General features: G+C 35.2%; 1 protein-coding gene across 3 annotated transcripts; it reads right to left on the bottom strand.

Moving 5' to 3' along the window:
• Positions 1-4615: 4615 nt before the first annotated feature.
• LOC103986416 (uncharacterized) lies at positions 4616-13433 on the bottom strand. Of its 3 annotated transcripts, none has more exons than XM_009404432.3 (15): positions 13224-13433; positions 12334-12422; positions 12145-12256; positions 11912-12055; positions 9648-9752; positions 7444-7527; positions 6366-6481; positions 6163-6264; positions 5967-6080; positions 5764-5820; positions 5541-5607; positions 5411-5464; positions 5147-5221; positions 5027-5062; positions 4616-4899 (listed from the first exon to the last, which is right to left on the bottom strand). In XM_009404432.3, exons 2-15 carry the CDS (start codon positions 12360-12362, stop codon positions 4786-4788), a joined length of 1209 nt encoding a protein of 402 aa, XP_009402707.2. In that variant the 5' UTR covers positions 12363-12422; positions 13224-13433; the 3' UTR covers positions 4616-4785. The 3 variants fall into 3 exon arrangements, with proteins under 3 accessions (XP_009402707.2, XP_018681934.2, XP_009402708.2); XM_018826389.2 differs by having other exon boundaries at positions 13233-13433; XM_009404433.3 differs by having other exon boundaries at positions 13311-13423.
• Positions 13434-13695: the final 262 nt, after the last annotated feature.

Genomic DNA, 13695 nt, shown 5'->3' with positions numbered 1-13695 from the left:
TGGCTTGATCTAAATGGATTGTAGTTTTTTTTGGTAATCATGCAACAAACAAAGTGGCTTGGTCTGTGTTTTTCTTTGTGGTGGCAGAAATTTTAGATTTCCCCCTTCCAGACATTTTGCTCAACTGTGTGTGTCAAACTTCCTCTGCATCAGAGCTTTTATGGGTATTCTTTCCATCCCTGGCGGTGCTTTCCGGTCAATATCAGTTTGTATATCATGTCCTGCTGTTGCTTGTTGCTGTTATCAAGTTTGATCTGAGGCTTTTGTGATGTGATGGCGTCTCTTCTGTTGTTGTTTGTTGCTTTGGCTTTGGCTTTTGTGATGGCATCTCTGCTGCCGTTGCTTGTTGAGACTATCTTTTTTGGTGCAGTTCATCTGGAAATGCATAAAAATATAAAGAATTACTATTATATAAAAAATATTAATATCAAAAAAATAAAATTAAATAATATTATAACATATATATATATATATATATATATATATATATATATATATATATATATATATATATGATGTGTATCGTAAACGATGTCATTCAGAAAATTTGTCTGATGGCATCGTCGGATCTGAAAATCACAAGAGAACTAAATTTGTCTTCTCCTTTATTTTTATCTTAAGATCGTTATAAGTGATGAATTAGAAGACAACGAGAGATGAGAGAAGATTTTTAATTTCTCAATAATGAGCAATGAATTAGAAAACAACGGGAGATGAGAGAATATTTTTAATTTTTCAATAATGTCATATATTCACATCGAGTCTTTAGGAGATATGAAATTATGAGAGTATCTTTTATCAATATTATCTTTTAAGAAATTTTATCATAATTAAATTTTTTTATTGACTAATAACTATCATCAGAATCCAATCAGATTTATAATATGTTTACCTAATTACATAGGACCATATTATCTAACGCATATACATACATATGGTATTATGTATATTAAACTATCTTTTTTGGTGTAGTTCATCCAGAAATACATAAAAATTATAATATATTACTATTACACGAAACATTTTAATATTAATAAATTAATAATATATTAATAATATATCAGATTTATGATATGTACCTTTCAATGTAATCTAGAAAATCTTTATCCGATCTACGGGGCATTATTGTTAGATCCGAAAGTCACAATGATGTCGATTTACAAGGAGAATTATATTTCTCTTCTTTTTTTCTTTCTATCCTCGTAAGATCGTTATGAGCGATGAGTTAGGGATAAGGAAAGATTAAAGAATATCTATAATTTCTATTGACGGAAGATGAGATAAGATTTCTAATTTCTCAATAATATCACGTATCAACACTAAATTCATAGGAGATATTATCTATTTATAAACGATAACAGAGACTCTACGATAAATAATTATGAGAGTCTCTTCCATCCAGATTATTTCCTAAGAAATCTTACCATAATTAAAAAAATTTATTAATTAAAAATCATCATCAAAATTCAATAAAATTTATAATATATTATATCTAATTACATATGATCACATTATCTAACACATGTCGGCTCTAACTAAATCTAGCTTAAACATCACGCGACACAACTACATGGCTTGGATTTCAAGCTTTGTTCTCCCTGTGGATGCCAAACTTATCAACATGGAGGTGTTGCCAATCATGTTCGAACAACAAGAGATGGAGTGAGCGAGAAGGAAGTGAGCGAAGTCAAAAAAGGAAGATGACATGAACACCTCTGTGGGGTGCCATATCATTTTCTGAGATCCTTACCCTTCTCCTTCCTTTGGAGATCGGATCTCACTTCATCCCCAATATATTTTTCGGAAAAGAGAAAAATATATTGCTTTGTTAAACGGATGCAAATATTACTCCTATCACATCAGCATACAAAGTCCAATCGGTCATATTTATCACATCAGCATGAGTCGGAAAAGAAAATATTCTTTCAAATATTATCATCATGGAAATATTCCTCTCCGATCTATCAATAACAGTATGGTTCAGAATATGAACCTTTATTTTGATTCTCGTAAACAATCTCAAACTTTCTTGAGCATCAAAGTGATCGTACTAGTTTTACGTACGATCAACTATCTCCTTCGTTATGATTCTCAAAACATAATGATTTTTAGAAAGTGGACCAAGTTGACTTGACCTATTGATAATTCATCATTTAAAGCATTTCATTCACCCATCAAATAGATTAACAAATTGGCTTCCACCTTCCTAATCTTGGTTTCAAGTTAGGTCATCATTAATCTTCTATCATCTCAACTGTGGTTTCTCTCGTCTAATTAGAATATCCGATCGATTAAAACGACTATCATTAGGGTATCTCCAAATCATCGCAAAAAAATTATCGTAACAAAGAAAAAGAAATCGAAGGAACATCGAAGCCCCACCGGCCGCATCATCTCCTTCCTCGAACCATCTTTTAAAGAAAATTAAAAAAAATTATTACATTAAATAACATGGGAGATATTCAAACATGTATTTAAATCTGAGATCTATTACTTGTGAAACAAAAAATTGAGAATTATAATATCACCTTAGTATCTAAAGCCACTATGTGCATACCAATAGTCCGAAGGATTAATTTCAATTCCCAAAGTCCCGATTAGATAAAAAGACCAATTCACCGTAGAAAACGAACAAAGATTCTGTCACATAGCAAGCAGAGCATGCACGTCTTTTCCTCCCACCATCCTTTGGCTGCATCTATAAATAGGGCACTACAGGTTGTGCGACTTCTGCTCTCGCCATCCCTTCTCTTCCTTCTGAAGCTGCTCGTTTCATGGCGTCGTCTCCTCCTCCAGCAGCAGCTTTTGCGTCTTCTTCTTCTTCTTCTTCTTCTTCTTCTTCTTCTTCTTCTGATCCCTTCCATCGAGCAGCAGCAGCTCCTCGGGGAAGCCATGCCGTGCGTTCCTCGGGAACGTGAGCGATCGTGGAGCCTTCTAAGAATCACTTGGGAAGTGCTGTTTTGGGGAATCAAGCTCAGTGGTCCGACATAATCCATGCGTACTGCGACTGTCATTGCTATCTTCATTCTTTCCTTTTTGCCTGTTCTTTAGATACTCTTGAGGTTCTTTGTTTATATACATATATATATGAATGTGAGTTGTAATTGCAATATGAATGAGTGTGAGGTAATTGCTGTTTTAGTAGATGTAGGTTGTGCCATAAGAATGATTGCTGTCTGTGAATGTGAAGCTTATTCCACTCAAATTCCTCAAGTGAGGCTGTCTGTGTAACCATATGCATGCAAGAAATGAGGAACAAAGTCGATGACTGCATCAGAATACATCATGTTTTTGCCCTGACTTGGAAGCATAAATATATGGCAGAATCTTATTTAGCTTCACTGAACCTCACCTCAATCCCTAGCATCTTTACTAATGATCCAAATCTATATAAGACAAAGCATAGAGTGGGCACAACATGGGAGTTTTAGAATGCTAGTTTATTAAGAACATGAAAGAAGACTGGATGATGTCTGATCTAATAATGACTTGAGCTTTTAGAATAATGATCGACCGACACATCGAATAAGTTGGAAAAAAAAAATCATGGATAAATAAATATAAGCTCATCCGAAATATCACAAGGGCTACAATGTCTTCCACAATTCCCCTACAGTTTTCAAAAATTTCCTCAAAAGTATTAACTCAAAGTTCTGTAACATCTACATTGTAGTGTTTCATGCCGAGTGTTCTTTCTGAGGAGATTAGCCTGTTTGAATAAGCACAAAGCAGGAACAAGATAGTCTAGAATAGATTAACTGGATAGATCAGTGTCAGGCAAGTCATGGCATCAAACAACCAGATTATGACACAGCTAAAGTCTTCCTATGTTACATCACTTGGATAGGACCTACAACCTTTAGAAAATTGATGAAGCTCTTTTAACATGTGGCGGTAGGTAGGCAGATACATCTTCTTTCTCTTTTACTCACATCGCATAGCTTTTGTTACTCATGGAACTGCTCGGTGGACCAAGTTATGCACAATCATGTTTGTTCAATCTCAAGCTGTAAAGAACCAGTTAAAAGAAGTGGCAGTAGAATTGTCAATGTGAAATGGAGAGACTAGTTAAGGAGAAGAAGGACAAAGATAATAAGAACAGGTCATGTCTTTGTTCTTTTCATGATCTCAAGTCTACCACTGTTCCTGAAAAAAAGATAGACTTTGAAGTCTCAACTTGCTCAGCTGGAAAGGTATCAGCACCAACTTAGGGATGACCCTTCAACTCCCTATACCTACTTTTGACTAAAGCCACAATCAGTGTCTTGATAATATGGAGACAAAGATAGATTTGCAAAAGAAACAAATAAATAAATGCAAAGCTAACAGATCCTTGTGGCCTTGGCTGCGTGTTTCGATTTCGGAATCTTCTCTAGGGATTAAACATGTTCCTTTAATGGTACAAAAGGAACTCACAAGATGATTCCTAGTCTGCAACCGATGTGTGATCGATCAAGTAATGTTGTGTAAAGTCCCAATCTGAAATATCTTTCCTTAAAAGGAGTTACAAAAGTGTGTTTAAGTAGTTGCTCCTCGAAACTTCACAATCACAGTGGTTTGTACTCCTTAGCATATACAAAACTTGGGAAACTAAATATTTGGGGCCAATAAATCATTGAAGGTCAAGTCCAAAGAACATTCCTTAAGGCCTGGATAAACTACAACTACAGTTGTGCTAGCAATAGCCATAAATTCTAACGTTAAAAAAATTATCAACAGATGCATCTATCTATCTACATACGTCACATCACACTGTCCAATTTATTGTGTGACAAAATAAACCACTTATCTAACTGTTGAATTCGGAGGAGATATCCCCATTGCTCTGAAATATGCCTTCTCAGCATCTGACATACGTGTTTGAAACATGCCCCATTCTTTCCTACAACGCTGTCTGACCTGTGAAAGTCAGGGAAAAGAGCTTTAGGCAGCATGCCGAAGTTTTGTAGGGTCTAGAGACATCTAAGAATAATTGATCACTACAAAATACGCATGATAGAATCCTCAAGGAACAGCAGGAACATACCCCTTCCCATGGTGCTCTACCATTCTCTGCTAGGCCCTACATCATGGAAAAATAGCAGGATAAGTGAAGCTACCTGCAAGATGTGCAGTTGTAAAGATGGCAAATATCCCTAGTCCCTACCTGATTACCAAGCGAAGGAACCACCTGATGAACAATCCACTGAGAATCTACAACTCCTATTTTCTCATGAGCGGGCTGGTGTTCCAAAATAGAGGGTAAAAGACATTCTTAATAAAATAAACTTGAAAAGGAGAGGATAGACAAAGCATTCTAATACGGAGAAGTGGTAGAAGATATAAGACACAACCACAAAGACATAAATTCAAAAACAAAAAAAAAAATTGCCCACACTCCGTGCATCTAGTGAAAAGGAGCATCGAGTACCTCTACACATTTTCTAAGAGCAAAATCAAGACCCCATCCATGAACCAGATCATTCTGCACGAGTAAACTAATTTTAGCAGTAGTTAAAGAGATGCGGATGGCATGTAGCTGATGAAAAAGATGAAGTCACCTGAATCATATGCCATACACAACGCCATGCATCCCTGGAGAACACAGGTGCCATAATTTCCACAAATCTGCAAAAATAACAACATTAACAAGCAAGAGAACAAATAAAATATGCAAATGGGCATAGAAACCACACTATCCTCAGGAAGGTTAATCCAAAAATGGTTCTGGAGAAGAAAAACTGTAGCATAAATAACAAGTGAAAAAAAAAATAGAACACATACGCAGCACATGGAGGCAAATGTGCGTCAGTACACCAGCCTGGTCTCTCCTCTGTTTCTCTGTTAGGAATAAGCCATCAATAAATTAATCTAATTGAAAAATAGTTGCATCAGTAGTAAAATGGAAACAACCCCACAAGAAAACCACTTTATAGAGGTAAGGACACATGCAAATGTGATCGAATGTACAGATACACCACGCTCACTTGTGCACTTCACGGTCACCTCTTCTTTTAGTCATTTGCCATGTCAAACCATTGTTTGGCTCCAAACCAGGTTGTGAAATCTCCAGCCCATGTTTCTTCACTAATTTAATGTACCTAAAGTATAGAAACTATTCATTCAAACTAGTGAAAGACTTCAAGAGTATAATGACTTTTGTTAAATGCAGTCAATGCTTACTTTTCTGCATCAAAATGCTCAACACCTAGGTCCTCATCCCATATGAAGATGTACTCGTATGGAGCCACGATGTCAGGGTGCAAAAATCTTTTAGCATACCACCTTAAATAAAAACAATAGAATTACAAGTTCTAATTGAAGTGCAGCGACAATATATTTTCATAGTTAAATGCTATAAACTAGGGAGGTGAACATTTTCTCACCATTTGGTTTGCTTCCTGACACTCACATGAATAGCCTGTTTTGACCACTCAAATTCATCCCACTCAGAAGTCCGACCATCATAATGGAATAATAAAATTGTGAAATCTTCAGAAAACTGCAGGAAAAAATTCTCAGAATAAAACAAATGAAAACATTATCACTCAGTACAATTTCATAGAAAGAAATCTGTTATAAGCATCCAACTCGGCGAGTAAAACCAAACCCAAATAAAGGTCACATTGACAGTATAGTAGACAAAACAATGATCATAGTTGGTGTTGGAAATCACCAAAAAAGAAAATCATAACTACCCCAAGCAAGCTATTCAACATTTTCTCACTGGTGAAGCTTATTTTGTATATGCACAATGAACATATCATGACTTAACCCTAACCACATCAAAAAGCATTTAACATTACAAGATAGCCGAAAAAAGGCTAGAGAACTTGCTCTTTCCTTTAGAGGCTATGTCAATCTATTGTAAATTCAATCAGTTACGCCGAACTGCCATAAAATACTATATTAGGGAATTTAGGTCTTTTGCAAATTATTGATCACATGCTTACAAACAAAAATGATATTCGTGTTGCATCAGACAACTCATCTTGCAGTATACAGAGGTCAGGAACATGGGATGCAAGAACTCAACAAACATGACAATATGACATCCTTCAAAGTTGATATCATTATATAATATATCAGTCTGGGAAAAATAAAAGCTTGAAAGAGAAATGGAAAGCATATACAAAAGTGATATTCAGTTAACATAAGTTCAAGAGAGAGAAGAGAGGCCTGCAAGGTCTTCAAATCAGGGTCAGATTAGCCAGCAACTCCTCTGGTAATGCCTATGGTTATATTTGATGATCCATGATATAATAACGCAAGAAGAAAAAATAGATAAGGATCATAAGTGATAAAAAGTACACCAAAATGGGAAGTCCATAATATGTAATCCAATTTTCCACATAACTGTAACTAAATCAGCCAAAAATAGTCAATATTTACTTTTAATGATAGAATAATTTTATCAGTAAGGGATTCCCATATCTGTTAAACTGGTGATGGCTGATTACCCACTTTTTTGACCACGGCATCAATATTACGTTTCTGCTCATATCCAACTGTGAAAGTCACAAGATACTTCTGTTTGGTAGCTAGGTCCTGTTCATCAAGAAAACAGAAAGATTAATGCAGGATGAGAGAATTTACTGTAAGCATCGGACATAGACAACTATAACTACAGACCAAAATATATAGAGAAAAAGGCATTGCCAAGTTGCAGGAGCTTTTTGAAAGAGAATAAACTAAAAACTTGGTCATACCGAAGTAAAAAGAAAAACATACACTCATGCAGGATTATGGACTCAAACTAAAAAATGCAAGTACTGAAGATGGATAAAAATAAGTTACAGACAAGTACAAAATGTTATTTCTACTAATTTGTATCTATTTACGTTTACATTAGAATTCTAAAAGGAACCTTGCAACTAAGCACCTCAAAATATAACTGAGTATGAGAACCTTACAAAACTTATGATTGTAAATTAGTATATAGAGAAAAGGCATTGCCAAGTTGCAAGAACTTTTTGAAAGAGAATAAACTGTAAACTTAGTCATAGCAAGTAAAAAAAACAAAACATACAGGATCATGGACTAAAACTACAGAATGCAAGAACTGAAGATGGATATAGTTTAGTTACAGACAAATACAATATGTTATTTCTACTAATTTGAATATATTTACGCCTACATTAGAATTTTAGAAGGAACCTTCCAACTAAGCACCTCAAAATATAAGTGAGAATGAGAACCTTACAAAACTTATGATAGTAAATAAGTATAGCCAAATGAAAGAACTAAAGTAAAAAACTCTAATATTATATGAGACATGTAGCGTGTAGGAACATTATAATAATTGGTTTGCATGTGCTTTTTGAGAACATACCGTCGAAGGGACATAAATAATTACTATGTATCTAACTAAACCATAATAATTTTGAATAATTATCTTCAAGGCATGCCCAACTGCCATTTCTAATGAAATTACTGTCTAAGACCAGCAGGCAATTTGGCAGCTTTGATATCTAAAATTTTGTTAAATTAACTATTTATAGTGCCAAAGTGAAAAGCAGTGCTTACAAAATCTGTTCTAGCAAACATCACGTACATGATTCTTATGATAGCACAGTGCCCTAAACTGCTTCTAGTTGTCAGAAACCAAGAATATAAGAAAGCATCTAGTTATCAAATAATACATTACATTCATCTACAAATAAGCTATTCAGCATGGACCTGACAATTCACATAACACTTTTCATTCTAAAATATGAGCTGTTACACATTATTCCTTTGGTAGTATATTGCCCTAAATTGTATCTAGTTATATGAAATCAATATATAACAAAACATCTGAAAAATTTTATATATGCTGTTACGTATGGATATGAAATTCACATAACAAAATAAAACATTCACCTAAATATATTTAAAGATTGGTGCATAATTCATGAAATTAAAACTTAAAAACTCCTATTTGTACTTTTCCTTTTCTAAGCAATGATAAGCAAAGTCATAAAAATAATTTATCAAGAAAATGATATGAAGTTCATGGAAGAAATCTTGATAAGGCAAGAAATCATTAAAAAAAGGAGAAAAAGGGAAAAACCGATGAAAATGTAAAGAAAGAACATGAGGGAAACTCAAGATTGGCAATGCAACAACCAATTTGTCAACTGATAAGATTAAATTTGTTCAAGGATAATCTATTGGAAGGATAAATGGATCCATATTTCAAAACTGTTCGACTTGCTAAGCTACCAATGTGTCCACTGCCTGCAGTATGTTAGTGTTAAAAAAAAAGTTCTATTATGTTTTCTAAAAGATGAGATGAAGTAAACAAATAGCAGCCATTCCAACCAACAGTGGTAAAAGCACTTTAAACCTCCACAGTTGTCCATTTATAACCAAAATTTGTTGGACAGTGGCTAATACTCAGCTTGGATAAGCATAGAGTCAGAAAAAGCAGTTGGTAATGTTGGGCTACCCCTTGACCATAGGTCGTCTATGTAAAGTCTATCTTTAAGGTTAACTAGTGCAATTTTTATCAAATTTAAAAATTTCAAGGTGGATACTAACAACAACATTTGCATATTCCACAATGCTATTACTGATAACAAGATTTACAATAGAGTCTATGCTCACCAAAATTAAAAACCACTTGCAGAAGCAATTATAGAGCAAAACTTTGAAAAAATGAGCAGTAGTTATAGATGTCTATACACCTCATCAGGATTGCCCCACAATCTGCGCAAATAAAAATCTGACTCTGACACAACTATATCAGGAGGTAGTCTTTCTGCACCTCTAGGATTAGTAGGTACATAAATCTGCAAGACAATCAAGTAGAAAAAACAAATAGATAATATTATTATCAGCAGTCCTAACCAAACCATTTAACATAATGTCAAAAAGGTGTGCCTATGGTTTGTACCAAGGATTAATTATGTACATATTTCTGTAAAAACTTGTATGGGGAAGATATCCTTAACTAAAATGCTAATTCCAAACAGGTGGGACATTACAGCTTCTTGTTTGTATCATTAAATGATTCATTTAGGAAAGCAAAAACAAGGTCAACCAAAAAAGAGATGGTGTCATAACAATATGCAGTATTGGCATGACCATCCTTTTTGTTTGATCAAATATAATGTATACATCACATATAAATAGACAACAAAGATCATTTTGGATGAAAATGGAAGCGGCTCTTTGGTAAGACAAGTAGTACTGCTTGTTTTTCTATGTAATTCCCTAGAACAGAAAAAAGAAAACTTTGTATCATTCAGAACATATATTGCTATAGAGAAGGCATGACAAAAACCGGAACTTTATATTCAAACAATATGTCCATTCATTCACAAAGTTCTATCTAGTAGTAACCTGAACACGTCATCATTATAGTATGTTATTTGCATAGGGTTTGTCACCTTGACAAAGATGACATAACAATTAAGCATAATCTAGAAGATGACTTGGTGACAACATTCTGATCCTCTTCAGCATAGGAAAGTTCTCTTTTCGAGAATTGTCATGTCAGCCAACACAGGCACAGTATGAAACATATCGGCATGTGCCATATCAACCTGTGCCAAAGGCATATGATCGGGGCAAAGCAAGTTCCAACCGGCACAAGGACACGACAACAAGCACAACATGGAATCATACTAAGCCATAAAGTTAATGGCACACCTTCAAGCTACAGAACAGCAATCTTTTTCTTATTCTTATTTCAGCTGTGCACATCTTAATTAGACGGCATGGCATTAAATAATTCCTTTTTTTTCAAGTGATGTATCAACAATCATTAATCTAAAAGTCCAAACTTAAATATAATCCACTGATTTCTTAAGTTATACCATTCAAAAGCCACTGATTGCCAATCTAATCAACACTCCAGCAATGATACGAGTAATAAAAGAATATATGATGTAATACTCTAACAATTCTCACTTTCAACAAAAAATAGAAATAAAAATAGGTAAAAAGGTATTAAAAAATCTACACTAAGCATCATTCTGTTCTCTCTGTTGTCAAAGTGTTAACCTTTACCAAAGCTGTATAATACTACAATATGGCAAAAAAAATCTGAATTCTTTATCATGGTTCGTCTTACCGATCCATACTGGTGTACCAACCAGCCATCGATATAGTACCTATCAATCCGTACTGACGTAGCAACACATGGTACAGTGGGATATATCGACAAACCGGTATGTACAGCCGGTACCAATCTCTTGTTGAACCAATATGTACCTCCCTGATACGGCTGGTATGCTGTGGTACAGCGAACTTTATTTTCCATGACAAGTTGCATTTCATATACTGTGGTTACAGGTCAATCAAATGTAATCCATAGAGTCCCCTACAGTACCAAGCACTAAAAGTACAACCAATACAATATGTGAAAAATACTTGCACTCCAAACAGTTTCCAGATTGTATTACAGGTGAGCACTTACTGACATTATAAGCCAGGACCTTAATCTTCTACGCAAGGTACCTAAGCAGCAATTTTTTTTGTGCTCTTTGTTTAAAAGACCTAAGATCACATTCAACACATTCCTCATAACATCTATAGCTAAGTGCCATATTCCTTTTTCTTTTTTCTATTTCTAATATGTCATCACATGTTGATAATTGGTTCATTACACCTACAACCACACAGAAATATAGAATCATGCATTTGATTTAAAGACTTCTATATGCCAACTATTTATCCTCCGGCTTACATGATCTCTAAGATTGTCTTCAGTTTCTCGACTATACCATCTTGTCCAACTTGTTTAGTCTCAAGAGATAATAGAGATAAAAATGGCAAGCCAACTTATCATATCAGAGTTAAAAGCATGTACCAATCTATAGTTACAATAGCCAATGATTCGAAAGGATTTCAATAAACCAGGTTACCAGGCAAGGAAAAGGACACAAGTTCTATAAGAAACTTGAAACTCAAATGTCTTTAACTAGTAGATGAAGAAGCAAAGCACCTTCAGAAGATTAGTCGAGCTAGAAGTAGAATTATTTCTGTTTTGATTACTGGAAGAAGCCCAAGCGTGATTCAATAAAGATTGGGTTGTGGTGCCTGAGTTCCTCTCTTCAATGTATGATAAGATGCTGGAAGGGAAGTGAAGCTGCCAAATAAAGCAAACAAACTTGTTATCAACCCTGGGAGAGTATATCTCATAACAAAGCAGTATCATGCAGAAACAACTTATGATACCTTAATTATGTTAACTGTAGGAAAGGAGATTCCTATCAAGTATCCAAATGCAACTCCAATGACAGTTGTAATAATGAGCCTCAAACTCTCATTGGGTTTTCTTAGAAATCCACTGCAAACATTGTACATGACATTACATCACATGGAACAGCCTGCAGAAAACCGAAATATAACTAATAGATTATATACCTGCGGCCAACAGTTCCAAGTTTTGCCATGTCGTTCCAGCGTCAAAAGCAGAAATGATGAGAATACTTGCAAGCAGAAGCTACCTCACACTGTTCAAAAGGATAATAATTGTCAATTGTTCACAAAAGAATGTGACTTTCATCACAAATTGAAGTGCAAAATGGTAGGCTTAGGCACCAATGACATGCAAAAAATTTGAAAAAATGCAAATAGATGCTGATACTATGACAAGATTTGCAATTAGGTGTTTGTAGAGAATTTAGCCTCCATCACAACTTATGATGCCTCATGGCAGCTCAAGGCACGACAGAAGTTGGTGTACTAACTGGTACTGAAGACATTATTCTTAAACATTGAACCATTAAGAATCCTGAACAGGCATCATGACTGTAGAATGCCCACAGAATCCTGAACTAGCTAGTGTTGATCCCTAAACTGGAATCTTAATCGACTCAAATAACATCCAATTGCTATCTTTTGATGCAAATGACTACTCCAACCCAAGAAAGACCGAACAATATCCAAAAAATAATTACAAAATCCCTGTAGCAAAGTACCACGACATACTAAACCTGAACCTAAATCCACCTGTGTTAGTTAACCTCGACCAAAGAAGTATCACTAGCGTTCCTTCACTAACACAAACTCAGGGGTTCAAGAAACAACAAAGTCCAAATAGCAAAAGGAGACTGCTTTCCATGTCCAAGAAAAGATTAAAGCGCAAGCATCTCAGATCCAAAAGAAACCAGTTTTGAACTCCAAACTCGCATACCACCACAACACGAAAAGAAGATTAGAACGAACAAATATGAATTCCAACAAGGAAAACAGGAATGCACGAAAACGATCATTCTACAACTCCAACCCAAATAAATCGATAGATCTCATACAAGAATCACCAAGGTAGACAAGAAGATCTCGAATCCTAGAGCCGAATCCGAGGAACAGAAACAACTCGATCGTTCGGGGGGCGTAACCTAGGGTAACAAGGATCTCGCCCCGGTCGAGCGACGGAGTGAGCACCGTTCAATCGACACAACCAGACAAACTTCTTCCGGAGGGTAATGACTTCGAGTGGATCGCAAGGAATCGGATCCGCGGTTAGGGAAAACGACGTGATGTGACGTGATGACGAGTTCGTCGTATATGGATGATGTGCAGGGCATCGGTCACCTCGCCGATCAGCGACGAGATCGTGACACGTGTATATCACCAACATGATTAACATCGTGTCACGGATCAAATCGCGGTATTTATTGAACGTGACGGATATTTATCTTTGAATCATTAGTATATGTATCATTAAACATCAGAAATATTTTATTTTTTGTTTATTATTATATTTTTTGACACATAAAATTC

This window comes from Musa acuminata, chromosome BXJ3-5, assembly GCF_036884655.1.
Source record: "Musa acuminata AAA Group cultivar baxijiao chromosome BXJ3-5, Cavendish_Baxijiao_AAA, whole genome shotgun sequence".
NCBI classification, from domain to species: domain Eukaryota; kingdom Viridiplantae; phylum Streptophyta; class Magnoliopsida; order Zingiberales; family Musaceae; genus Musa; species Musa acuminata.
The sequence above is the reverse complement of the archived record's forward strand: the minus strand, read 5'-3'. Positions and strand labels throughout refer to the sequence as shown.